Source organism: Monodelphis domestica, chromosome 1 (assembly GCF_027887165.1).
Source record: "Monodelphis domestica isolate mMonDom1 chromosome 1, mMonDom1.pri, whole genome shotgun sequence".
Taxonomy (NCBI): domain Eukaryota; kingdom Metazoa; phylum Chordata; class Mammalia; order Didelphimorphia; family Didelphidae; genus Monodelphis; species Monodelphis domestica.
Window position 1 is genome coordinate 258,052,520 of NC_077227.1, and position 27,842 is coordinate 258,080,361.

General features: G+C 38.6%; 3 protein-coding genes across 4 annotated transcripts in view; 1 reads left to right on the top strand and 2 right to left on the bottom strand.

Annotated features, from left to right (window-relative positions):
- Window positions 1-4,930, bottom strand: part of DNAL1 (dynein axonemal light chain 1) — a 63,823-nt gene extending 58,893 nt beyond the window's left edge. Inside the window, exon 1 of one of the 2 annotated variants that reach the window (XM_007472857.3) lies at window positions 4,141-4,930. In XM_007472857.3, coding sequence (XP_007472919.1) covers window positions 4,141-4,708 — 568 coding nt within the window. In that variant the 5' untranslated portion in view covers window positions 4,709-4,930. The remainder of the gene's footprint in view (window positions 1-4,140) is intronic. The other variant, XM_056810694.1, reaches the window with a different exon arrangement.
- A 5,411-nt stretch (window positions 4,931-10,341) lies between these two features.
- Window positions 10,342-27,759, bottom strand: LOC100024470 (acyl-coenzyme A thioesterase 6-like). The gene is made up of 3 exons (XM_001375689.4): window positions 27,259-27,759; window positions 21,080-21,282; window positions 10,342-11,619 (listed from the first exon to the last, which is right to left on the bottom strand). The coding sequence occupies exons 1-3, from the start codon at window positions 27,713-27,715 to the stop codon at window positions 11,014-11,016; spliced, it is 1,266 nt and encodes a 421-aa protein (XP_001375726.2). The 5' UTR covers window positions 27,716-27,759; the 3' UTR covers window positions 10,342-11,013.
- Window positions 14,189-15,109, top strand: LOC103095359 (TIP41-like protein). Its single transcript, XM_056810695.1, has one exon. It carries the CDS (start codon window positions 14,267-14,269, stop codon window positions 15,089-15,091), a length of 825 nt encoding a protein of 274 aa, XP_056666673.1. The 5' UTR covers window positions 14,189-14,266; the 3' UTR covers window positions 15,092-15,109.
- Window positions 27,760-27,842: the final 83 nt, after the last annotated feature.

Here is a 27,842-nt window from a genome sequence, read left to right on the forward strand (position 1 = left end):
TCACTCTATTTTTTTATTTTAGTTGTCAGTCAAAATGGTATTAACATCTAGTCACTTGTTAACTAAATTAAAGACCTTTGGTGCTTTGATGTTCTCCTTTGATTTGGGATATTACAATTACAGAAGCAGGATGTCAAACTTTGAGTATAAGACAGACTTTTCTTAATTTTTCTTTTTTTCCCCTTCTCTATTTTTCTCTATTCTTTTCTATTTGTTGGTCTTAGTAACAACTCAAAGAAAGAAGGGCAAGGGCAAGGTAATTAGGGCTAAGTGATTTACCAAGTATTACATAGCTAGGAATCGTCTAAGGCCAAATTTGAACTCAGGTCCCCTTAACTCCAGTCCTGATGATCTATCCACTGAACCACCATTCCTTAACTTTTCATACACATTCAACATTTAAACCACCGTTATAATAACACTATAAATACAACAATCTCAATAGCATTTCCAATAACTTAAACATATAGCAATTCTCCATTTTACTTGACATTGACGCAGATCATAATAAATTTTCTGAGTTTTTGCTTACCCTAAGTAACATTCAAGATAGTTCCCCCACACAGATAAAAAAAAATACTCTAAACTTTAAATTAAATTACTCATACTTTAGTTGAATAGAAAATTCCAAGATGAATTCAGATATGGTTCACCTTGACTTTCAGTAAACTGTGTTCTGCCTTTTTTCACTGTTTCTTCCCCCACTTTCCCCTATAAAAAAAAAAATAAATTCTGAGAGATACAAATTAGGGTACCTTATAGTAGGTAATTCTTTTTCTTACTAGCTACTTCTAAAATTCTCTCTTTACTGGTGAATCTCTGGAGTGGGATATCAGTATGTCTGGGTGAATAGAATCTGATATTTCTCTTTAGGACATCTGGTGAATTCTATAGATTCGATCCTACTAATTTGGGGGATTTTTTTGTTAATTTCCTGCCTTATGTTTAATGTTTCTCTCTTTTTCTTAGTAATTCCAGAATTCTCAGAACTCTCTGAGCCATATCCTCCAGAGCTATCATCTTTATTTGTAGTGTCTTTTACTTTTAAGTTCAATTAGTTGTTCTTTGACTTTGCTTTGTTGCATTTTCTACCATATCTCCCTTCCTTGGTCTTCTAAACTAAGAATTTTATTTCCCATTGATATTCCTTCATTCAATTTTTTTTACCACCTTTACTTTTATCAGTTTTTTATTCCATTTTTACTGATAACAGGTATCTCACTGAAGGGGACAGATGTTACATTACAGACAATAGATTATTCTTCATTTTCCTTAAAGTTCATACTATTCAGTCTGTGGTATCTTGAGTTAGTTCAGTATCATAGGTCACTCTTAGGCTAATTTGTTACTTTTTTTCTAATGATTTCTCTTTATATCTTTTAACTTTATAGGATTTGCCAGTCATATTGAAGTTTTTTTCCAACTATTTGCTTATTTCCTAGTTTTCTGAAAGGATATTCTCTTTGCAGGCCCTTTACTCTCATCTTTCTCCTCCCTTTTCTTACTTATAATATCTACTGGGGGGGAGATAATAGGAATGAAAATATGATTTCTATGACTTCTCTCTTTACCACCTTGTTAGAATATCACCCATCTTAAATATTTCTTTCCAACTTCTATTTTGATTGGAATTCTGATTGAAATACTTTCTTTAGTGCTATTATGAGGGGAAATATTTAAAAAGTAATTTAAAATGTACTTTAGATCATGTCACTTAACTACAATCTACTTTAGCTTCCTACTCTATTAAATGGTGCCTACCTCTCAAGGTTGTGGTGAGGATAAAATGAGATATTTGTAAAATGCTTTATTATTATTATTGAAACATATAACTAAAAGAAAAAAGTCATACTCTCCCAAGTTATGTACAATATGTAACAACAACAAAAGACAGATTTGTCCAAAATCTTCATTCTTGTTATATTCACACCATCACAGATTTAGAGCTAAAAGGGATGGCGCAGATTATCCAGGAAACTGATTCTCAAAGTGAATGCCTGAAAATTCCCTACACTTTGAGACCTCTACATTCCCTAACTCCCAACCCAGAGCTACAATAATGCTGCCTTCTTCCTAGCTTGATATTAAGAAAGTCACAATAGCAGCTCTATCTACAGAGGTACAAAGCTCTTCTGATTTGAATCCTGGAAAAGTAACAAAAAAGAAGGGAATGATGCAGGAGAGGAGAGTAAGTAATAATAACAGCAGCTAGCATTTATGTAGATTTGCAAATATTATCGCATTTGATCCTCACAACAACCTTGGCATTATCTCCATTTTATAGAAAACTGAGGCAAACTGGTTAAGTGACTTACCTGAAGTCACATTGCTAGTAAGTATCTGAGACTGAATTTGAATTCTGGCATTATATTCTACACACGGAGCCACCTAACTGCCTCTTAGGAGGGTCAAGGAATTCCAAAGTCTGAGTAACAGCTCTGGAACCTTTCCTTATTGCCAAACTTAAACATTTACTGTGTCATGATTCCTCACAGCAAAGAATACTGCATTGTGAGTAGGAAAAAAAATTTGAGAATCACTGATCAAGCATGATTCTTTCATTTTACATATGTGGAAAGAAACCCAGAGAGGTTTCATGACCAGCAAGCAGTAAATAACAAACTAGGATTTAAACTCAGGTCCTCAAAATTAAAAAAAAAAAAATTGGGGGAAGGGGGACGGTATTGGATTTTATGCCAAATTCCCAACAGAAAAAGGTACAATTATTTTTTAAACTGTTAAAATGTAATGCTATGTGAATGTTACATACCAGAAAGGTAGTGGTGCCTGGAATGCAAAATGGACCTTGGTTTTATAATGCCTGAAATAGAATCCTGGCTTTACCACTTTGTGACCTGGAATAAATTACTTAATCTCAGTTTCCTAATCAGTAAAATGAAGGAATTCAACAAGATGCTTTCTAAGTACTTTTCCAGATCTATATATATTTTTAGTAACTAGAGAACTAGCCTCTCCTCCTTTCAAATTCTTTTAGGGACAGATCAGAGCAAATATGTTGTTCCCTTTTCCTGACCTCCAGGTTTGTCATTCTGGGATTCCATGTTATTTAATAATTTAACCAGTGGCACAGAGAAAGCCTCTAAGGGACCCCCCCCCCCCTTTGCTTTCCGATGAGGTTAACACAGCAGGATAGCTTTTTGCATTCAGTTCCTATGGTTAAGCATCCTTCCTATGAAAACACAAGCCCTCCTCCCCTCAGCCACTTAGAATCCCTGAATTCTTTCAGGTTCAGTTTGGGTATCATGATCTCCTGGAAGCTTTTCCCGATTCTCCTAATTCTTACTCTCTTCTCCTACTTAAATAACTGTGTAAGTGGTGGTGTAGTGGATAAGGAACTGGACTTGGAGTCAGTACTGCCAGAGTTCAAAGCTGCCCTCTGACGCCTCCATTTCTCAACCTGTAAAATAGGGATAAGAATAGCACCTATTTCCTAGGTAATTGAATGGAGATAATACCTAGGAAATAAGTGCTATTATTTATCCCCATTTTGCGAGGATCCATTCTAACTACTGAACTCCTTGGCTTCCTTTAAATGGCAACTAAAATTCCACCTTCTACACGAAGTTTTCCCCCCAATCCCTCTTAATGTTGGTGCTTTCTTTTTGTTAACCATTTCCTATTTATCATGTATATAGCATCGTTCCTATATTATGTTTGCATGTTTTCTCCCCCGTTAGATGGTAAACCCCTTGAGGGAACGAACCATCTTTTGACTCTTTATATCCCTAGCGCTTGTCACCGTGCCTACACATACTAGGCACTTAATCAATCAATATTGATTCTCTTATTTTTAATTATTTCCTATTTATCCTGTATATAACCTGGCACACAGTATTACTTAATATCTGTTGATTGATATTTGCAAAGCGCTCTATAGATATTTATAATAGAAGGCAAAGCACCTCAAGGTCAGGGTGGTTTTGCCCAGGTATCCCTAAAGCCTAGCACCTAGAAAACATTTATTACTGAATTCGGATTGCATTTTAGCGAGGTTTCCTAGAAAGCCTAGTTGGATGATTTACTTAAAAAAAAAATCCTACAAGAAGCGTAGGAAGGGATTGAAGTGGGGAGACGGGAAAGAAAGGGGCGGAGGAAGGGCGCGATCAAAGTCTCACACACCTGGGGGCATGAAGAAGGACCCTCGGACCATGCCCTCGCGGACCCGGATGGCCCGGATTTCGGGGGTGGCATACCAGCGCTCCACCCTGGCCGAAGCCAGCACCTGGCCCAACAGCAGCCCGGTCTGGTTATGCGCCTGGTGGACCGTCACTTCAAGCTTGAGGGGCTTCTTGAGCACGCTGCGCTGCACCATCCGGATGTAGGGGTTCTCCATGCCCGCTGGGGACAGACTCCACATCAGTCCCATGGGCTCCACGCCCGTGTAGTCGCCACCCTGGGAGGGGTCCTTGGTTAGGTCCAGCGCCCCGAGGCCGTCGGCCTCGTAGTGAGCGCTCGACTGGAAGAGGCGGCCGTGGTAGCTCACGGCCAGCGCCCGCACGGTCACAGGCTCTCCCGGGCTCAAACCCTGCACCTGGATGTGCACCGGCTCATCGGCCAGGCCCACTGGGGGAGTCACGCTCAACGTCACCCCCTTCTGGGCGTCGATGGGGGACGAGGAGACGGCCCGGAGGGGCTGCCGGCCGAAGCCCGACAGACCTCGGAGCGCAGCGACTGCCGACCGCCACATGCCGCCGCCACCGGCTGGAGACTAGAGCCTGGATCCACGCAGCCCCGGCACGCTCCGAGAGACACTGCCGCCACCGAGAGAAACTAAGAGGAGGATCTGGGTCGGACACTGTGGGCGAGGTCTAGCGCCGCCCCACCTGCCGGGGCTGGGATGAGGTATTGCAGCGTCGCTCCCTGCCGCCCGCCCGTTCAGTGCGGTTCTGTGCGTGCGTACGCGCGTGCGTGTACTCGTGCCTCGGGCTGGCCTACAGCTCAGTTGGCAGACGAGGTTCAATCCCGGGGGAGGAGCGAGAGGAGTGGGCAGGAGCCACTTAGTAGGGGTAGAAAGAAAGGGATACACCTAGAAGGATTCTGGAAAAGCATCTCTTCCAACCTCCTAGGTGGAAAGACGGGGACGAGCTCAAGGCCATAGATATCGTTAGAGGCCGGAGCCGGGAATCGAAATTCGCTCCCTCCCTCCCCCACTCCTCATGGCCCCTAGTCTTCAACGCTCTTTCCACTACAAGAACTCGATTGTAAATCTCTTGAGGCCAGGATAGCGTAGTTTGGGGCATAGTAAGCGCGTAATACCACCTTGTGAACAGATTGTTATCTCCTGCAGTAGACTAGAAGTTCTCTGCGGTTAGGGACTATTTTTTTTTGTCTTTTTGTATTCGCAGTGCTTAGCATGGCGCATTGTAGATTTGTTAAATGGTGATGGATTGATTGTTATCTCTCTTGTTAGAATGTGAGGGCAAGCACTCTCTTTTGCCTCTTTTTGTATTCCCAGCTCTTAGCACAGGACCTGTCACAAAGTAGGAGCTCAATAAATGTTGATTGTAGAAGACTGGAGAAGAAAATGTAGAAGGGAGTGGCAAACCACCCTGGCATCTCTCCCAAGAAAACCCCAAATGGGGTCATAGAGAGTCAGATACCATTGAGAAACAACTGGACAGCCGTAGGGGTGAAAAGCAGGAAGATGAGCAGGTTGCAGAGGCTGCCTCCCATGAGGAGGGCAGAAATTCAGCCGGTGTCATCTCCCTTCCACTCCTTTAGGAGTGAAAGTAATCCGTGATTTGGAGATGATTTTTTTTAATTCAAGTAGGGCCTTTGGTTAGACTCCAGGATGTCCGCCAGGTGACACTGTTTCCCAATCCTGATTATATCAAACTCAGGAGGTAGCTTGAAAGTCACTCCCTGACTCTAAAGAGCGAATTCTGTCATGCCTTCCAAATTAAGTAATTAAATTTGCCCTCCGATCAAGAAATGCTGTCTGAAGGCCAAGTTCCAAAGATTTCTCACTGAAAGTTAGCCTAAAATAAAGTACTTTTTACTGCTAACTAGAGTCGACGGTGAACCCAAGGTCATATATGGCCCCCGAGGAAAACAAAGAAATTGCAGCTCAACACTGTTGGCAACCAACAGTTTGGGGTTCTTTTGTTAAATTGTACAATTTGTGCAAATGTTCACTCTTATAAATGCCCAGTGCCTTGCTATATAGAGCAGTGGTTCTAAAAGGAAATCACATAAAGGTTATTTTCTATTGCAGACTTTAATAACTATTAAAAAATACAAAAAAGCAGCCTAAAAAAGAAGTGACTTAACAAATATGAAGCTCATTTTATTCAATGATATTTGTATTTTTGTGTTATGAAAATAACATTTTTTTTGTTAAAATAGAGGGAAGAATAGAAGGAAACAAAGAAGCTAGTAAAGGTGACACTAAGGAAGATAGCTAGGTAGCTCAGTGAATTGAGAGCCAGGCATAGAGATGGGAGGTCCTGGCATCAATGTGATCTCAGATATTTCCAACATGTGTGACCCTGGGCAGGTCACTTAACCCCCATTGCCTATCCCTTACCACTCTTCTGCTTTGGAACCAAGATACAGATGGATTCTAAGATGGAAAGTAAGGGTTTTTAAAAAGAGTGAGGCTAAAGAGAATTCCTTTCTGAAATGGAACAGTGGTCTTTTGATTGTTCACTCCATCAGTAAAAAAAAAAATCTTGGTTTGTACTCAGAAATATCTCCAACTACATAATTTGAGCATGCGCCCTCTCTTTCTATGAATAGATATACACATATATACTGTAGTTCTTATTTGTTGCTTATATACAGGTTCTACTGAACTAATATCCTTTTGGATATTATCCTGCTGGAGCCTGATTGCTGATTCCACCAGAATGGAGGCAGTGTTGTCAAGAATTTGTAAAACAACAAGAAACCATAAATTTTAAAAGGATGAGTAAAAAATGAAATCATTCTTGATGTTTATTGATAAGGAGTCATTGAAAGTTCATGAAAAGGAGAGTGACAGTCAGAACTTGCCATTTTGAAATACCCACTTGGGTGGATTGCAGTGAGGAGAGACTAGAGAAGAGCCATTGGGAGGATATTGTCAGAGTCTAAGCAAGGTGGTGTAAGAGCCTGAATGGGAGGGGTGGCTGTGGAAATGGAGAAAAGGGAACTGATGGGAGAGATGTTGGAGAAATGGGATTAAGGCTTGGCAGCTATTTGGTTTTGTGGAGTAAAGCTGAGTGGGGAGTCGAGAATAACACAGAGGTTTCAGGCCTGGGTGACTAGGAGAGTGTGGCTGCCTAGACAGAAACAGGGAAGTTTGTAGGAGAGGTGGGTTTTGAGGTAAAAAGAATTGAGATAGTGAGGAAGACTAGCAGCCCATCCAAGTGGCATGTGCTACTCGCTTTGTTCTATCAAAAAACAAGTGGGGCAGAGTTCTTGTCACCCAGATTACATGAAGTGCTTCCCTGAAGGAGAACAGGAGAGTTTGGAAGTTTGTATAGCCCCTGAAGGTGGCAAAATGGGGTTAGATGATAATGGGTAAAGGGGAAATAGGGTTGAATTGGAGACAAACCTTCCGATCTAACAGAGATCTAGCAGCTCCTAAACCTCTCATTGGCTATCGCTTAGCATCATACAATGGCTTACCGCATGGAAAGGGAGTGGGGGTTGCCTTGGAGACCACTGAACTAGGACTTAGGTAGAGATGGAAAGAAGAGGCAGGAAAAAGAAGAGATGAAAATGTTATGAAAGCAGTTACAAAAAAAAAAAAAAGGAATGTGGGATCCAGGCCAAGGCTGGATATGTCACAAGCATTAATAGATTACTAAAACCTAATAGCTTCAGAATGTTAATGATCTAAAAGAATGTGATCTCTGACATGAATCAGTAGACCAATAAATCACGTTCAGATTCCTGAAAGCTCTCATCTAATTTTGCCATCTTAACAAGGAAAGGATTCATTATCAAATGTGAGCAAAATAGTGAGCAGGTGTTTTTTCTAATCCCAGAATAACTCCCCCATCAATTACACTAATTAATTAATAACCACAAACACTCTTTTTCCCAACATCCTTTGCTTGGTGCTACATTTAAGAGACCCATAGGCAAGAACTACCATAGGATGTTGACTTGATCTTAAGGATTGGGAAGGTTTTAATTTACTTCTAATCACAGATTCCGAGTGGGAAAGGAACTTATTGATTAGTGATAGTTTTATGGTAACACACCTTAAATTGAGTCTCCTGAATCTCAGTTCAAACTGTTTCTACCTATATAATTTTGCTTTTCTATTTTCATTACTTTGTTTCAAGATCTAGTGAAAATCTTTCTCTCTAGGTCCATTTAAAAAATAAATGACCAATAAGCTGAACCAATTGATAGTTCTGCTGAGAGTAGTACACTAGTTTATCTCTTACTGAAGTACTTCCAACAAGTATCATCTTCCTTTTTAATTTTTTTTCATCATTTTTTTAAAACCCTTACCTTCCATCTTGGAGTCAGTACTGTGTATTGGCTCCAAGGCAGAAGAGTGGTAAGGGCTAGGCAATGGGGGTCAAGTGACTTGCCCAGGGTCACACAGCTGGGAAGTGTCTGAGGCCAGATTTGAACCTAGGACCTTCCATCTCTAGGCCTGGCTCTCAATCCACTGAGCTACCCAGCTGCCCCCTTTTTCATCATTTTTTGCCAATCTGTTGGGTATGAGCTACTTAAATCTGTATTTCTTTAATTATTAGTTGGGAACACTTTTTCAAATGGCTATTGACAGCTTATATTCTTCTTTTTAGAAATACCAATTCATATAAATATATAAATAACACTTTATTTATTGAATAATGGCTCTTTTTCTTATATATTTAAATATTTTCATATAGGAATATATGTTTGTGCACAAAATCAATGTAGTTAAAATTAAAAGATAAACAGTTAACTGGGTAAAAAAATCTTTGCAGTAAGTTCCTTTGATATAGATCTGATATTAAATGTATGTGTATATTCATATGTATATATTCAAAATATATATTAAAAATTTTTTTTGAGAGGTGCAGCTAGGTGATTAAATGGATAGAGTGCTGGGCCAAGAGTCAGGAAGACTCATCTTCCTGAGTTCAAATCCTGCCTCAGACACTATCCATGTAACACTGGACAAATCACTTAACCCTGTTTGCGTCACATTTCCTCATCTGTGAAATAAGCTGGAGAGGAATATGGCTAACCACTCTGGTATGTTTGCCAAGAAAGTTCTGGGTGGGGGTCACAAAAGCTGGACACAAGTGAACAACAAATTTTCTGAGGCAGCTAGGTGCAGTAGTTAGATAGAGTACTGGACTTAAAGTCACGGAGTTCAAATCATTCTTCAGGTACTTACTAATTGTATAAGCCTGGGCAAATCACTTAATCTCTCTCAGTCTTGGTTTCTTCATCTGTAAAATGGAATTAATAGCACCTATCTCACAGGATTGTTGTGAGGATTAAATGAAATATGTGTAAAGCACTTTTCAAACCTTAAATGTATATATTATAGCAATATATTTTTTTTATAACTCAAATATATAACCAGCTACATAACTGATAGTTAATATTACAAATCAAATCAGAAATCAAAATTGCCATTTTATCTTTTTTGATCCTATTCCCCTTGCCATAATGTAAAAGATCTTTCTATTTGTGATCCTCTAATTTATTTAGGTGGGTGGATAAGGGTTCAGGGAAAACTAGTAGCTCTGATATGAGGGCTTGCCAGTTCTTTTCAGGACTATTCATGCACCTTTGGTTTCACCCAGCTCTCACCTAAGACTCCAAGAAGCTGAAGCATGCCCAGCAAACACACCCCAGAAAACCCATTCAATAGACAGGCTAAACCATGTTGAGGATAAAACTGATAGGCCTCAAACCCATCAATGAGTTAAATGGGTATCTAATTGAGTCATGTGACGCCTTCCCCTGGTGGAAAGGATGGAGAACAATTTGTTCCAAAGGCCATGAAGGAAAGCAGCTGAAACAGACACTAACATAAAAGAAGCCAAGGTCATCTACAGCATCCAGGGATATCTCCAGTCATCCTCCACATTTGCCTTGCCAGTGGACCTTGATGTCTCTGGGAAAGCGAGGCTGAAAACTTTGTGCAACTTGGATTCACTTAAATGCCATCTATGTGGAGTCAAAGCACCAGAGGACCATTTTGGTCCTCTTCAAATATGAAGTACAACAACTAACCGGCCAACCAACCAATTTATTTAGGTCGTATACCATGTAAGCTTTTCTTGGTATATGATATGAATTTAGACTATAGGCCTAATTTCTGCAAGATTACTTTCAGATGCCAGTTGCTTAATAACATACTAACATACCAATATATTGAGTAAAAATCCAAATATATTTTATTCTAAAAGTTCAGTTATGATGATACATAACTGGAGTTATTTGGTGTTCTCTGTTGATGAAGAAAAGTCTTCAGTCAAACATTTCTGGGCCCAAGGAAGAACCCCCTGATTTGAACTCTCTGGCTTATTATTAAATAGAACTTTAACAAGTAAGACATGATACTTTCATGTCATATAAAGAGGATCCTTCTTGGTAGCATGGAGTCCAGGGTCATAAAATTATGGTTGTTGTAGGAACAGTACCCTAACTCTTGCCTCTGTAAAAGTTAGGCTAGTTTTTCCTTAAAAGATATTGAAATTGTCTTCCAGACTTGACTGGCTCAGGAGACTAAAGGTTCAGGCTGTTCATATCCCTTCCTGATTACCAGAATATACAAATTGACCGTGAGTTGTTCCCTGATCCTCGGCTGATGGAAAAGATGGGCAATTCAGACAAGAGTGCTTCATTTAGCCGAGTCAATTTAAGGTGTCTTCAGTGTCTATCCTTGTTGAATATGCTTCTTCTGTTCCTACATAAAGCTCCTTTTGTTAATTGTTGCATGGATGATCTACAAGTGTCTCACTGTATTCCATAATCAAACATAAACTACCAGGGGATTGTCTTGAATCAGGCCCAGCCCAGAATAATGGATCCTAGACCAGCACACTACATTTTGTTATGGAATGTAGATTCTTTACTCTTGAGATATCTTTGGAAGAATGTTTGAATTTGCTCCCAAATCTCCACCTGTGCCATAAAGTGAGCCTTTGACTCACCTCCCCAGAACACTGCTCGGCCCACCATTCCATGCACAGATATTAAACATGGAGGAAAATAAGGGGGTTCAATGCAGTGTCCAGTCTTTGGATAACAGATGATCTGAGGTTTTTCTTTACCATGGGACTGTAGTTGTTCAGAGGCTATACATGCATAGGCCTCACTCTTCCAGCTATGGTCATCTTGACCAACAATGAACAAGAAAGGCCCTTGGGCCTTTTCTATTGGGATGAGGCTTTGACAGTTGGGCTTCTCTAATGGGTTATTCCAAAAGTCGGTAAGATCTACAAGGCCTGATTCAGTGACCTTGAGTCTCTCTAAGTCGTTTCCAAGATCAGGAAGAGTCATCTCCTTATAGTGCAGTGGGGTCATTGTGTTTGCCACACAGCCATTTATGAGCACTGTGGCTGTGATGCCTTTCAGGAAGGAGCCCATGGAAAGACACAAGTCACCCCCTTTGGAGAATCCAAGTAACCCAATGCCTGGGCCTTTCACCTGATGGAAGAGAGAGAGAGAGAGATAAAACCATTCTAGCAGTCAAAAATAGAAGAAATAACAAAGTGATATCTAATCAGAGAACTCATCTTGGTCAGAAAGTCTAAGTCTGAATCTTACCTCTGATATTTACTAGCTATTTTATCCTAGACAAATCACTTGGATTAAGCAACCTAAGACTCAGTTTCCTATCTATAATAAAGAGATTAAAAAACATGTGCATTGCCTTTATCTTAGTGTTGCTAATCAGTTATTAATTCTATTCCATCCTCTACTCTTGCTAACTCCAACACAGAATTATCCTACCTTCTGTCTTCTTCATGAGTACTCGTGTACTACTGAAAGGAGCTGAAGGAAATTACACAACTATGTTGTGTGTAATTAAAATCTGTGACCCAAAAATCTACGATTCCCAGCACCCCACTCTCTTCACATTACATGCTGATGTAGGGAGATTATAAATTTTGTGTAGCCCCACTTCTTGCGCTCTTGATCTGATCAGTTTGGTGGAGGTGGCATGAGGTGAGTGGCAGGAGAATCTATTCACGTGGCCTTATATTTTCTTCGATAATTACCTTTTTTTAAAAAATAATATTTTATTTGATCATTTCCAAGCATTATTCATTAAAGACAAAGATCATTTTCTTTTCCTCCCCCCACCCCCCATAGCCGATGCGTGATTCCACCGGATATCACATGTGTTCTTGATTCGAATCCATTGTCATGTTGTTAGTATTTGCATTAGAGTGTTCGTTTAGAGTCTCTCCTCTGTCATGTCCCCTCAACTGCTGTAGTTGGGCAGTTGCTTTTCCTCGGTGTTTCTACTCCCACAAGTTTGTCCTCTGCTTATGAATAGTGTTTTTCTCATAGATCCCTGCAGATTGTGCAGGGGCATTACACTGCTACTAATGGAGAAGTCCATTACATTCGATTATACCACAGTGTATTAGTCTCTGTGTACAATGTTCTCCTGGTTCTGCTCCTCTTGCTCTGCATCCGATAATTACCTTTTAATTCTTTTACTTCAAGTGATTATTAATAAACTTTATAAAATATAATTCTTAGAGTGTTGGATATAAATTTAAATCCTACAGTAAGTCAACAAATATTAAACATTTACTATGCCAAGACACAGCCTGTAATTTTAGGTCCTGGCCCCATACAAGAGACCCTAGTAGACTATTACTGTAGTACACAAGATAGACACACTGCTGGATATAAGCAAAGTAGGATCTTCAGCTAACTAGATATAGATAGGATATGGTCTTTGATCTTCAGGAGAGTACAAGCTAGCAGATGAAAGAAGACAGAAGAGATAAGAATGCAATACTTTTAAAAATCTGTTATTTTACTTTTGCTACTATTTCTTCCACCAATGCATAATACATTAAAGGACTGTTTCATGAGTTGTGATGGCCAAAAAAAGGAACCTTTTTTTTTTGCTCCTGAACTCTCTAAATTGATCAAAATAGGGCTTTTATAAAAACCTCATTATGGTATTGTGGTAGATGAAGGATGAGGAAACATCAGAGCATAATTAATTCTAAATAGATAAATGATTTAAGTATTTAAAAGTTGTAACATTAAAGATTAGTGTTAAATGGAAGATTCTTCTACAAATATGGTTAAGGAAAAAATTCATAGCATATAAAAGAGAGAAGGGATTATAAAAGACAAAATACCCAGTGTTCCTTACATAAAGCTAAAGAACTCCACAAACAAAATTAATGCAACTGAAGGAAGAAATATGAACTGGGAAAAAAATCTGTCTGAGTTCTTAAAAAAACATAGAAAATTGACAGAAATCTATGAGACTAATAGATAAATGGTTAAAGGATATAAATAGATTTTCCTGCATCCGTTTAAATAATCATACAGTTTTTGTTGGTTTTATTATTGACATGATCAATTATGCTGGTAGTTTCCTTAGTATTGAACCATCCCTGCATTCCTAGATGTGAACAGTTTTTTCAAAAAAATTTATTATCATGCAAAACATACTTCCCTATTGGTCATTATTTTAAGGGCACACTCATACAAAACCAAAACCCCAAAATAAAACCATAAATATACAGATGTGAAAGATTATATGCTTTGATCCAAATTCATCTGACTCCAACAGTTCTTTTTCTGAAGGTGGATAGCATTTCCATATTAAGTCTTGCAGGACTGTCCCAGAGCTTTGCATTGCTGAGAGTAGCCAAGTTTTCACAGTTGATCATTATACAATATTGTTGGTACTATGTATAATGTTCTCCTGGTTCTGCTTATTTCACTCTGCATCAGTTCACATAGAACTTCTCAGCTTTTTCTGAGACCAATCTACTCATCATTTCTTATAGAACAACAGTATTCCATCACCAACATGTACCACAATTTGTTTAGCCATTCACCAATTGATGGACATTCCTTTAATTTCCAATTCTTTGCCACCACAAAAAGAGTTTCTATAAATATTTTTGTACAAGTCCTTTCTCCTTGATGTGAACAGTTTTTAAAAGAAATGTGCATTTCTATAATCTTTGGGAAAATGTTCTAAATCACTAGCAATAAAAGAAATGCAGGCTCGGGGGAGGAGGGGGAGGTGGGGGCGGGGGAGAAGGGAGGCCGCCGCCGCTCGCGCTGGTTCCGCGCCGCCACTGTGGCCATGATGATCTACGGCTTCCAGAGCAGCCGCCAGGACTTCTCCTTCGGGCCCTGGAAGCTGACGGCGGCCAAGACGCACATCATGAAGTCGGCCGATGTGGAGAAATTAGCTGATGAGCTCCATATGCCATCTCTTCCTGAAATGATGTTTGGAGACAATGTTTTAAGAATCCAACATGTTTCTGGCTTTGGAATTGAGTTCAATGCAACAGATGCTTTAAAGTGTGTAAACAACTACCAAGGAGTGCTTAAGGTGGCATGTGCTGAAGAATGGCAAGAGAGCAGGACGGAGGGTGAGCACCCCAAAGAGATTATTAGACCATATGACTGGACCTATACAACAGATTACAAAGGAACATTACTTGGCGAAGCTCTTAAGTTAAAGGTTGTGCCTACAACAGATCATATAGACACAGAGAAATTGAAAGCCAGAGAACAGATTAAATTTTTTGAAGAAGTTCTGTTGTTTGAAGATGAACTTCATGATCATGGAGTTTCAAGCTTAAGTGTGAAAATTAGAGTGATGCCTTCTAGCTTTTTCCTGTTACTGAGATTTTTCTTAAGAATTGATGGCGTGCTCATCAGGATGAATGACACAAGGCTCTACCATGAGGCTGACAAGACTTACATGTTAAGAGAATACACTTCAAGGGAGAGCAAAATAGCAAATTTAATGCATGTTCCACCAGCCCTCTTTACAGAGCCCAATGAAATATCACAATACCTACCTGTAAAGGAGGCAGTATGTGAGAAGCTGGAGTTTCCTGAAAGAATGGATCTTAACCTTGTGGCTACACAGGAAAATACATGCATGGAATCTAAATAAAATGTCATACAATATGAACTCTCTGTGGAACCCTCACTGGAGATGACTACTTTTGGGGGGGGATTAAGGGAGGGCTATCTAATAAGACAGTGAGCTGCCTTTCCTTGTGTCGAGATTTTCTGTAGCCTTAAAAGAAGGGATGAAAAGCTTGATGTAGGCAGGTTCCATGTAGCCTGCTGTTCATACCACCTGTCCATATGTAAAATTAATGGGAGATAGAGTTGAACCAAGGTTTTGAGTTGTTATAGAATGGGATCTTAGTAATAGATATTTATGTCCTAAAGAGTAATCAGAGGCAGTGGGCATGGAATTACCACAAATATTATTTTGCATGAAGAGTTTAATTAAGTGAACCAAATCTAGTAGTTCTTTTATAATTTTCAGAAGATTCCTGGGAAGTGAAAGATTGTACATTTTGATAGCTTTTCAGTTTTAGTTTTGCAGAAAAATACTGACAAAAGGCTCTGCTAGAAGAAGTGACTTGAATTCACAAGTTAATTTCATGTTTTATATTCACAGAATAAGTTTATGTTTTCCCTTGAAAAACCATTGTGTTAAATGGTATTTTTAGGCAAAATGTTCATGATTAGAACCAAAAAATTATTTCTAGAATTTCAAGCTAGTTCATCTATTGAAAGAGTAATTAATAATGTTTCTCTCTAGGCTATAGTCCCTTACTGGCAGGTGTGCTGGTGTTACAACTAGTTTTTGGCTGTCATCTTGTAAAGGCAGGTGCCTTATTTTTGGTTCTGTTGATGTTTTTTGTGCTTCTACCTTATATGACACCTTAATGTGAATAAATATGCTGAAGTACCAGTACTGAGAAATTTTAGATATCAATCTATCTCTTGGATCTGGTATTAAGGAGAAATATTTTACAGATTAAGTCCTGAGCTAGATTTTTTTTTTCATAAGATATTGGGGGTTGGCATGGGGGATATGAAAATGAGGAGAAAATATTTTTAAAATAAAACATAGTTTTTATATTTAAATTTTCAGATTTCTAATATGACAGGGGAGAGAAGTAGGTAAAAAGGAATAAACTTAGGACCTATGGAAAAAAGACTGGATAGCTTTACAAAATTAAAAAAAAATATGGTCTTTTAAACATTTTATAAGGTTTTTTTTTTTGCCTGTCTACATAGTGCATGTAAAGCAGAAAATTATTATTATAGCATTGAGTAAGAGATATATTAAAATAAGTGGGTTCAAAAAACTTTCTGTTTTAGTTGAGTTGTTTGGTTCTTACCTTCCCTATTTTAAAATATAATATGCAGCTCCTCTGTTTTTGCCCTTTGGCAGGGTTTTAGAGTTGGTAGGGTATTAAGTTTGTGAAGATCTTAGTTGAAAGGATCTGCCAAAGAGTATACTTCTTAAAAAACTGTAATTAAACCTGGACCCTCTTAAGTTTCTCTCTTTACTTAGATGTTTATAATTTCACAGAATGGTGCTGTTGTGAACCACCCAGAAAGTGAATTTTATTAGCAAGTTTAAGCAAACTTTTAAGGAAATCATCCACCTTTTTCTGTATCACCTCAAGGCAGACATATGAAAGCAAAATTTAATCTGCTCTGAGAGAATGCATTGCATGTTTACCAGATAGCCATCTATTCCTCTATTAAAGTGTATGCTTTCTCTTTAGGCAGGAAAGTGTATACTGTATGTGACTGTCTGAATAAATATCTACTTTGTTTGCCATGTTACTTTTAATGGAAAAGATTGCTTAAGACAAGTTGCAAAATATTAAACTCTAAACAACTGAAATGGATTGTCCATCAATTGGGATGCCCAATCTCTGCCTTCTCCTCCCCCCTTTTTTCTTTGTGGATGTATTGATGTCAGGCTCAGTCCTTTATTACCTGTTTTGAATATCTAATGAAAAGATATTGGAGGGAATAAAAACAATGGATTACATTTTGGGGAATGGCACTACATGTTTCCAAATACTTCATGACCAATCCACTACAATATTATTATATAAAATATTTATAAAACAACTTGTTATCCATTGTGATATGACACTTTATTTTGTATTATTTGTTCCAAATGTCCTCTTTTTTTTTGTACATGAAGAATAAACAAGAAATTACTGGCCTAAAAAAAAAAAAATAAAAGAAATGCAAATGGAAAACAACTTTGAAGTGTTGTTTCCTTTTTGTGGTTGTATTGTTGTTCAGTCATGTGAGTGGTTTGCCATTTTCTTTTCCAGCTCATTTTCCAAATGAGGAAACTGAGCAAACAAGGTTTAGTGACTTGCCCAGAGTCATACAGCTAAGTGCACGTGTGAGGTCAGACTTGAATTTAGGAAGACTCATCTTCCTAATTTCAGGCCTGGCACTCTATTCACTGTACCATTTAGCTGCCCCATTTCTTGGTCATTATCAAATTGGCAAAGATAATAAAATATAGGAATGATCAATGTTAGAGAAACCCTGGGCTTTCCTTCTTCTGTGACTCTAACCCCATTTGTCTAGCTCTTGCCCTAAGAGTAAAAGGCAGGGTTTAAAAAAGGAAGCTGTTGGGAAGAAAGCCACAGTAACTTTATGCTAGTTGTGAACTGGTCCAACTAGTCTTGCAAACAATTAGGAATTATTATGGGCAAAAGTTACTCAAATGTTCATACATTTTGATTCAACAATCCCTGAATGATTGAGGAAGCCAATTACAGAAAGAAAAGTTTCCCATGAACCAAATATTCATAGTAGAAATATCTGTAATACCAAAAAGTTGGAAGCAAATTATATGCCCCATAATTAGGGAATTTCTGAACAAACAATGGTATATGATTCTAATGGAATATAACTGTACCACAAGAAATGACAAATATGAAGAATTTAGAGAAGCACTGGAAGAAGTCTATGAACTATGGTGGGACAAAGACAGAAGAACTACAAAAACAATATACACACCATTATGTTAATGAAATTGAATAGAATACTTGGCTATAGAATTCCTGTCATATAAAATGATAAATATTTGTTCCAGATTATTGAGATTAAAACATGTTTCTTTTAAGGAATGGTAAACTATAAGAGTAGAAAATAATGTGTTATTGATCACAACTAGTGCTATGGATGCATATTATAGAAGGATGGCATTATTGAAAACTGATTTATGCCAAGTAAAGTATGTACAGTGTACAATATACATATATGCAAACATAAACACACACTTATTCATATATACACACAGACACACACTCAAGACCACTTGGGCAAAAAGAGGAAATAAACGAAGAGTGGAAAATAGATCAGAAATATGATGGGATTTTAGAGACTTCAATAAACTGTGAAATTTCTAGAACATTCTCTTTGCCCAAAACAGCTGCTAATTCCTTGGCTTGTCTTAATGTTAATTTCATCCTTCAAAGGTAGAAAAAATGACAAGAGGAAATGCTGTTCTGGGCTGATTCTCACCAACAAGGGAAAACTAGTTGCTAAGACAGAGATGATGGGAGCCCTGGGGGATGATCACTCCATCTTAGGAGAAAAGAAAGCATAGCACAGTCTGACATGCCCCCTAGATGATGGGAAAGAAGATTTCAAAGAGCTGAGAGCCCACAATGGGTTATGGAATAATCAAGAATGAAATTTTGAATATGTGTAATGATGAAACGGGGAGCAACATGTTCAGCTAATACAATCTCTATGCAGAAGAAAATGGGGAGCCTGCTTCCAAAAAGGCATGATGGTGTGTTGTGAATGGAAAGACTTTGTTTTCCTCCCCAATTTGGAGCATGCAGAGACATTCTGTAACTGGTTGTGTCCCACTATCTATCTGATAAAGAGGAAACTTTTTGCCTGGCAGTGAAGATGGAACTGGGTACTAAAAAGGGCACTAAAGAGCAAAAAAGAGTCCCTAGCTCTGCCTGTTGGGAATTTCAGTAAAGAGAGCCAGCTGCTGTGGCCCTCCAGGTGGTGGCGAGACCTCAGACCTAGGTGATGGAGCAGTGAGTACAAATAGCCATGACTGTGAGTTTTAAAAGGTCAGAATGGTGAGCCACTACAGGTCTGGGAGGGAAAGTCCCTGCTGGATTTTATCATCACCCAGCCCAACAGTGAGAAGGAGGCCAGAGGAATGATCTGAGAGATACAGCCCAGAGGTAGTGGAAATAAAGACATGCTACATTTGGAAGTGAACTGGGTGAGAAGAACAGTATAATGAAATTACTTTAAATCAGAGCACACTCTTCAGGGACCAAGGTAGTGTCAGGGAGACTATGACCCTCAAATATTGGGGGGGGGAGATGTTTGTACTGCTATTCTTGCTTTATCCTTGAAGCTTATAAAAGCCAATTGATGTTAATTGATTAAAACACATCGAGTGCTAATCACGGGGAGCTATTAGTAGGAGAAAGACATCAGAAAGGAGGCTGGAGTGAAAAGCTTTAGAGAAAGTCATCTCCAGCTCTGCAGGGGTGCCCCAAGATCCCCAAGGAGATATATAAGGTATCACTCTAGAAGAGACTATGGTCCTAAGACATTCACAGCAATAAGTTTCTTTTATAAAGCGTCTGTAGAAACAATATATAATACTGGGGGAGGGGAGGAGATAGCATTTAAGATTAATGGGACTAATCATTGACCAAATTGAATTTTTTAAAAAGAAATGTACAGGACTACAAAATTATGCATATCCTTTACCCAGTAACATCTCTACTAAGTCTGTATCCCAAAGAGATCAGAGACGTACTTGTACCAACATATTCTAGCAGGGTTGTTTTGTGTTTGTTTGTTTGTTTGGTTGGGTTTGTTGTTTTTTTTTTGTAGTGGCAAAGAATTGGAAACTGAGGAGTTGTCCATCACTTGGAGATGAGATGAACAAGTGGTGGTATATGGTTGTAATGGAATAGTATTTCACCATATGGAACAGCAAACAGGATGCGTTCAGAAAAATCTGTAAAGACTTGCATGAATTGACACAAAGTGAAGTATTTGTATACAGTAACAATGAATGTACAGTAACAGAAATATGATACTGTAAAGGACTAAACCATTATCAACAAAGCAAATCTCCAAGAAAACTACAAGGGATTCATGAAGAAAACACTATCCAAGGCCAGAGAAGAAACTATTAGAATCTGAGAGCAGGTAATAGTCTTTAATTATATTTCCTTCATGAGATTTCTATTGTATGTGTGATATGTATCTTCTACCATGACATGAGTGCTATGGAAATATATATTTCAAAGTATGGATATAACCTATATCAGATTATTCATTGTTTAGGGAGAGCGGAAAGGGAAGAGACAGAAAATCTGAATTTTAAAATGTCAAAAAAATGGTCAAAAATGGTTTCTTCATGTAACTGAAAAAATAAAAACATTAAAAAAAAAGAAGTGTACAAAGGGTCAGCTAGGTGGCCCAGTGGATTGAGAGCCAGGTCTAGAGACAGAATGTCCTGGGTTCAAATTTGGCCTCAGACACTTCCTAGCTGTGTGACCCTGGGCAAGTCACTTAACCCCATTTGCCTATCCCTTACCACACTTCTGCCTTGGAACCAAAACATAGTATTGATTGTACGACAGAAGGTAAGGGTTTAAAAAAAAGAAAAGAGGTATACAAAAGATGAAAGCAAGGATGGTAATAAAAAATAAATACAGAAATGTTGCATAAGAATGGTATTAGGAATGTTAAAGCTTAGAATAAACCGAGGATGGTGAGGATGCTAAGGACAACAAAGAATTGAGTTTGAGGATTAGGTCTGGTTTGGGGTTGTTGGGTTTTGGGGGGGGGTTAGCTCTACTAGAGTAAAGAGGATGATCAAAGAAGGCATATTTACTATTGCATTCCAAAGGGAGATGATTAAATGATTCCCAAGGGATTGGAGAAAATAAGATGAATAATTACTTCAGGAATCTTCAATGTCTAACAGTTCTCCTGATGGAGCTTCTGGATAATAAATCTTTATGTTCCCATATTTATCCTATATTCCACCCTCCCCCAATCTCATTTAGTCTAACCTCAGAGTGTATATTCATACCCATACCTCTGGATGCTTCAACATATAGTCCAAGGCCTCTTCAAAATATTCCAGATGTATATCATTCAACTCTTCGGGGAGGTCTTCAAATCTGAAGTAAGCCAGAGCAAGCACAGCAAAGTCATGTCCTGCCAGCAAACTGGCTCTGTATTCACAAAGCCCCCCTCCACTTCCATATAGGTCAATGATCCCTGGGAAAGGCCCTGTTCCTGGAGGAAGTAACAAATAGGAAAGATTCTTTAGTCCCAAAAGTCACACTTAAATTTCACTGCTAGGACATAAAAGTAAAGACAACAGATTTAGACTATTTGATCTCTTAGGGGCAGCTAGGTGGTACAATGGATAAAGCACCAGGTCCAGAATCAGGAATATACTCCTCTTCCTGAGTTCAAATTCCACTTGTATTGTGTGAACATGGTTAAGTCACTTAACCTTGTCTGTCTCGGTTCCTCATCTGGAAAATGAGCCAGAGAAGAAAATGCCAAACCATTGTAGTATCTTGGCCACGAAAACTCCAAATGAGGTCATGAAGAGCTGACCAGGACTCAACAATAACATTGATTTCTTAAAATGAACTTCAACATCTATGAAATTTTATGAGTAATGTCTTTTCTGGCATATACCCAAATTGTTTCTCATTGTAATAAAAGGTCTCATGAGTTGTTCAAGTCCCAAAAAAGTACCCTCTGATGGCCAACCTTCTAGAGATGAATCTCTCTTAACTTAGTGAGGCTGGGCATTATTGGAGTTCATAATGACAAGTTTAGTAAGAGCTGCCAGATTTTATGGGATATCAGCCAAGTCCTGGAGAACCCAGGGTCAACATGAGGTCTAAAGTAGGACTTTAGTGCAGGGTCTTTATAACACCTTCCAGAGCTACCCTGTGAACCGTTTCATTTGTATGTATTTTGTATTCTCTGTGTACATATTATTTTACCTCAAAGAATTTAAGTCCCTTTAGGTCAAGGGTTATTTCATTTTTGTATCCCTAGCATCTAATAAAGTGCCTAGCACATAATGCTTGTTGATTGACTCATGTTACAAAAATGCTCAGATTACTTAAATGCTTACTTGTAAGTTGCTGCACATAATCACGTTTCTTTAACCATGATCATAACAGTAATATGTGAAATATATAATGAAAAGTCAAAATAATAACAGCTAATATTTAATTAAGCTTGGAAGTTTTCAAAGCACTTCACAAATATTATGTCATTTGATCCTCAACAATTCTGGGAAGTAGGCATTATTGTCCCTAATTTACATGGGAGGAAACTGAGGGAGACAGATTAAATGACTTTATTGGGCCATATAACTGGGAGGTATGTGAAGCTGTATTTAAACTCAGATCTTCCTGACTCCAAGTCTAACTAACATTGTATCCACTCTAGCTTCATTAATACTTCAATGTATTACTAGAAATACAAAACACTATTAATAATACACAAACGGCCAGGAAAAAAAATATTTCTATTGTTATCCTGTTTGTTAAAACTAAATTGTGGAGTGTTTTGAATGCCAGGATGATGAAATTGGATTTTATTCTACAAATGGTGAAGACAGCATTGAAGATGTCTTGAAGTAGGATAGACAGGACAGAAGACAAATATGTTTGTAAGGAAAATTGAGGATTAGGAGAGCAAGAGGTTAATTGTGGGAAATGAGTGAACCACACTGACTCCATCTTGTGACTCATTTTTGGATCTAGCTCAGTTCACTTCCTTTCTTAAAAAAAAAAAAAAATTAAGCCCTTACCTTCTGTCTTAGCGTCCATACTAAGTATTGGTTCCAAGGCAGAAAAGCAGTAAAGACTAGGTAACTAGAGTTAAGGGACTTACCCAGGGTCATATTTGAAGCCAGGATCTCCTATCCTTAGGCCTGGCTCTTTATCCCCATGGAATCATTTAGCTGTCCCTTCTAGTGTCTAGTTCAAATTCTCAAAAGGAGGAAAGTTTATTTAATAGTGAGAATTAGGAGGAAATCTTTTTGCATTGTTTGAACCTAGCCCTGCATGGCTAGGAAACTGGACTACTTCCACCTGTTATTTAGAGACCGTTAATCAAGAACGTAGGTTACGTTGACCAGAAATGCAGTCAGATTTGAAGACTGATGCATGGAATTTTCTTTTAATTGTACATCTCAAGCAACCCATATATTTTTTTCTGAAAACTTGCCCCATGCTAATTAATCAGTTATTGTTTCCATGTTCCTTTGATTGTTAAGATACCTGGGAGGAGTAGAACACTTCCCCCCCACTAAATTTAGGGAATTGCACATGTCCACGCTCCTCCTCCCAAATTGGAAAGCCCCTAACCTTTTTTCCAATTAGGAATCAAATTACTTAATATTTTTAATTATTTAATTTAAATTTTAATTAATTTTAAATAATTTAATTTTTAGTTAATTGGCCTTATTTGATTGTTTTTAGTGTATAAAAAAGTCTTTCTCCCACTGTATTTGGAGTCTAGCCCTACGTGAGAAGGGGACCTGGTCCAATTTGTTGGGCAATTGCCATTCATTGCTTAATAAATCAATATACTCCAAAGATTAAAACTTTGTTTCCTCAGTCAGTTCATCTTTCACTTGTCACATCTGGCAATGCTGTTCATAAAGGGCAAGAGGGAGAAACTGGGAATTCTTTGGTTTTCAAAAAATGAAAAATCTTAGAAAAATTTTGGGAGAAAGTTTCCCTTCCATACTCTGCTCCCCGGTTCTACTCTCACACATTCACACATATGTGAAAATTAAATTTTATTTCGATAATTCATTTCAATTTCCCTAAAACAGTGTAATGTTAGGTCTCCCTAAAGAAGGTAAATGGTTTAATATTTCACAAATTTCCATTTAAAACAAACCCAATCTTCCTAACCAAGGTTTTTTAAAATTTTTCTCTAAATCTTAAATCTCTCCTCACTATGACCAAATGAGTTAATAGGAAGAGAAGAGATGGTTTGAGTGGATTATATGGGTATAATCTAATCCCTGACAGATGTCCAGCTGAGGGATTCTCTGGGCTCCAATCTCTTTGCCAATTTGGTCCTTAAGGAAGCAAGCAGAGCATCACTGACTCAAATGGTCATAAGAACCCAGATTTAAAGTTGGAAGGGACTCAAACCATTGAATTCAATTCTCCTTATTTTACAGATGAAGAAATTTACAAATGAAGAAATACCAAAGAGAGTAAAAGACTTGTTCACAGTCACACAGGTTGTCAGTGGCAGAAACAAATCTTGAAGAATGGAGATATTGTCCCTCTAGAGAAAATACTCTCTCCACTTGGCATCTAAAAAATAAAACTGTTTCCTCAGTCACTTAACAAGAAATTAATAGTACTGATTCCAAAGCCAGGCAGGCCAAAAATAGAGAAAGAAAATTATAGACCAATCTCCCTAATGAATATAGATGCAAAAATCTTAAATAGGATACTAGTAAAAAGACTCCAGCAAGAAGGGTCATTCACCATGATCAAGTAGGATTTATACCAGGGATGCAGGGCTGGTTCAATATTAGGAAAACTATCCACATAATTGACCACATCAACAAGCAAACCAACAAGAACCACATGATTATCTCAATAGATGCAGAAAAAGCCTTTGATAAAATACAACACCCATTCCCATTAAAAACACTAAAAAGCATAGGAATAGAAGGGTCGTTCCTAAAAATAGTAAACAGTATATATCTAAAACCATCAACTAATATCATCTGCAATGGGGATAAACTAAATCCATTCCCATTAAGATCAGGAGTGAAACAAGGATGCCCGTTATCACCTCTATTATTTGACATTGTATAAGAAATATTAGCAGTAGCAATTAGAGAAGAAAAAGAAATTGAAGGCATTAAAATAGGCAAGGAGGAGACCAAGTTATCACTCTTTGCAGATGACATGATGGTCTACTTAAAGAATCCTAGAGATTCAACCAAAAAGCTAATCAAAATAATCAACAACTTTAGCAAAGTTGCAGGATACAAAATAAACCCACATAAGTCATCAGCATTTCTATATATTTCCAACACAGCTCAGCAGCAAGAACTAGAAAGAGAAATCCCATTCAAAATCACCTTAGACAAAATAAAATACTTAGGAATCTATCTAAGGAGACAAACACAGGAACTATATGAACACAACTACAAAACACTCTCCACACAACTAAAACTAGACTTGAGCAATTAGAAAAACATTAACTTCTCATGGGTAGGATGAGCCAATATAATAAAAATGACCATCCTACCCAAATTTATTTATCTATTTAGTGCCATACCCATTGAACTTCCAAAATTTTTTTTTACTGATTTAGAAAAAACCATAACAAAGTTCATTTGGAAGAACAAAGGATCAAGGATATCCAGGGAAATAATGAAAAAAAATACAAAGGAAGGGGGCCTTGCAGTCCCAGATCTCAGACTATATTATAAAGAAGTGGTCATCAAAACAATTTGGTACTGGCTAAGAGACGGAAAGGAGGATGAGTGGAATAGACTCGGGGTAAGTGACCTCAGCAAGACAGTATACGACAAACCCAAAGATCCCAGCTTTTGGGACAAAAATCCACTATTTCATAAAAACTGCTGGGAAAATTGGAAGACAGTGTGGGAAAGATTAGGTTTAGATCAACACCTCACACCCTACACCAAGATAAACTCAGAATGGGTGAATGACTTGAACATAAAGAAGGAAACTATAAGAAAATTAGGTGAACACAGAATAGTATACATGTCAGACCTTTGGGAAGGGAAAGATTTTAAAACCAAGCAAGACTTAGAAAGAATCACAAAAGCAAAATAAATAATTTGGATTACATCAAATAAAAAAGTTTTTGTACAAACAAAACCAATGTAACCAAAATCAGAAGAAAAGCAACAAATTGGGAAACAATCTTCATAAAAACCTCAGACAAAGGTTTAATTACTCAAATTTACAAAGAGCTAAATCAATTGTACAAAAAATCCAATTGATAAATGGACAAGGGACATGAATAGGCAGTTTTCAGATAAAGAAATCAAAACTATTAATAGGCACATGAAAAAGTGTTCTAAATATCTTATAATCAGAGAGATGCAAATCAAAACAACTCTGAGGTATCACCTCACACCTAGCAGATTGGCTAACATGGCAGCAAAGGAAAGTAATGAATGCTGGAGGGGATGTGGCAAAGTAGGGACACTAATTCACTGCTGCTGGGGATGTGAACTGATCCAACCATTCTGGAGGTCAATTTGGAACTATGCCTAAAGGGCAATAAAAGACTGTCTGCCCTTCGATCCAGCCATAGCACTGCTGGGTTTATACCCCAAAAAGATAATAAGGAAAAAGACTTGTACAAGAATATTCATAGCAGCGCTCTTTGTGGTGGCCAAAAATTGGAAAATGAGGGGATGCCCTTCAATTGGAGAATGGCTGAACAAATTGTGGTATATGTTGGTGATGGAATACTATTGTACTCAAAGGAATAATAAAGTGGAGGAATTCCATGGAGACTGGAACAACCTCCAGGAAGTGATGCAGAGCGAGAGGAGCAGAACCAGGAGAACATTGTACACAGAGACTGACACACTGTGGTACAATCGAAGGTAATGGACTTCTCCATTAGTGTCAATGCAATGTCCTTGAACAATCTGCAGGGATCTAGGAGAAAAAACACTATCTACAAGCAGAGGACAAATGGTGGGAGTAAAAACACCGAGGAAAAACAACTGCTTGACTACAGGGGTTGAGGGGATATGACTGAGAAGAGACTCCAAATGAACACTATAATGCAAATACCAACAAAATGAAAATGGGTTCAAATCAAGAATACTTGTGATACCCAGTGGAATCGCGCGTTGGCTATGGGATAGGTGGGGAAGGTGGGTGGGGGAGAGAAAATGATCTTTGCCTCCAATGCATAATGCTCGGAAATGACCAAATAAAATAATGTTATAAAATTAAATTAAATTAAAAAACAAGAAATTAATAGAATTCATTTAAGATTTTTAAATATAATGTTACCAAGAATTTAGGGAATAAACTACAAAATGGTATCCAGAAAATCCTTCTGGGAGGAATCAGGGAGCCTGGGGACCACATTGGAAAGAATGTGAAACATTTACTGCCACTATGTTCCATCCCAGAAAAAAGAAAATGGGTAAGGCTGGGTTCAGGAAAAGTTGTAAAGAAAGGTGTTAAGATTGCAGAAACGCACCAAGAGGCAGGAAGAGCGTGGCCCTCACGCTGCCCTCTCGCACCGGGATCCTTCTCACCCCTGGCCCCAGGAAGCCCCGCTCGTGTACCACGCGTGCCAGCAGTTTAGTGGGCTGGGGGTCGTGACCTTCATACACCTCCAGGTCCACGTGGAAAGGGGTCTGCACGTCCCGCTTCACTAGTCTTTCAAAAGGTTTCTGAGGCTGCAGAGTCCGGAAGAGCCCCATAGGTTCCACACCGCGGTAGCTGCCCCCGAGGGCGGGCGCCTTCCGCAGGTCCAGCTGCCCAACCGTGTCCGCCTGGTAGTGGGCAGAGGACTCAAAGAGCTCCCCTTTCTCATCGCGGAGGGAGGCGTGCAGGGTGACCCGTTGGGTCGGAGTCAGACCGTGTACCGAGATCGCCACCGGCTCGTCCCACAGGCTGCGGGGCCCGGGAGTAAAATTCACTAGCACAGCCATAGAAACTGACAATCAGTGGGGACTCCCCAGAATCCACGTGAAAGGGGCAGTCCTCTTATTCCCATTGGCTCCCAAGTGGGCGGAATCTCTTGGGTCTGTCCAATGGCTTCTGCAGAGGAGCGAAAGC

Excerpts from the sequence above, each read along its gene's own strand:
- LOC103095359 (XM_056810695.1), top strand. The coding sequence starts at position 14,267 with ATGATGATCTACGGCTTCCAGAGCAGCCGCCAGGACTTCTCCTTCGGG.
- LOC100024470 (XM_001375689.4), bottom strand. The coding sequence starts at position 27,715 with ATGGCTGTGCTAGTGAATTTTACTCCCGGGCCCCGCAGCCTGTGGGAC. Across the intron at positions 21,283-27,258 it reads CACGCTCTTCCTGCCTCTTG|GAACAGGGCCTTTCCCAGGG; the intron begins GTGCGTTTCTGC and ends TACTTCCTCCAG. Across the intron at positions 11,620-21,079 it reads ATATGTTGAAGCATCCAGAG|GTGAAAGGCCCAGGCATTGG; the intron begins GTATGGGTATGA and ends CTCTTCCATCAG.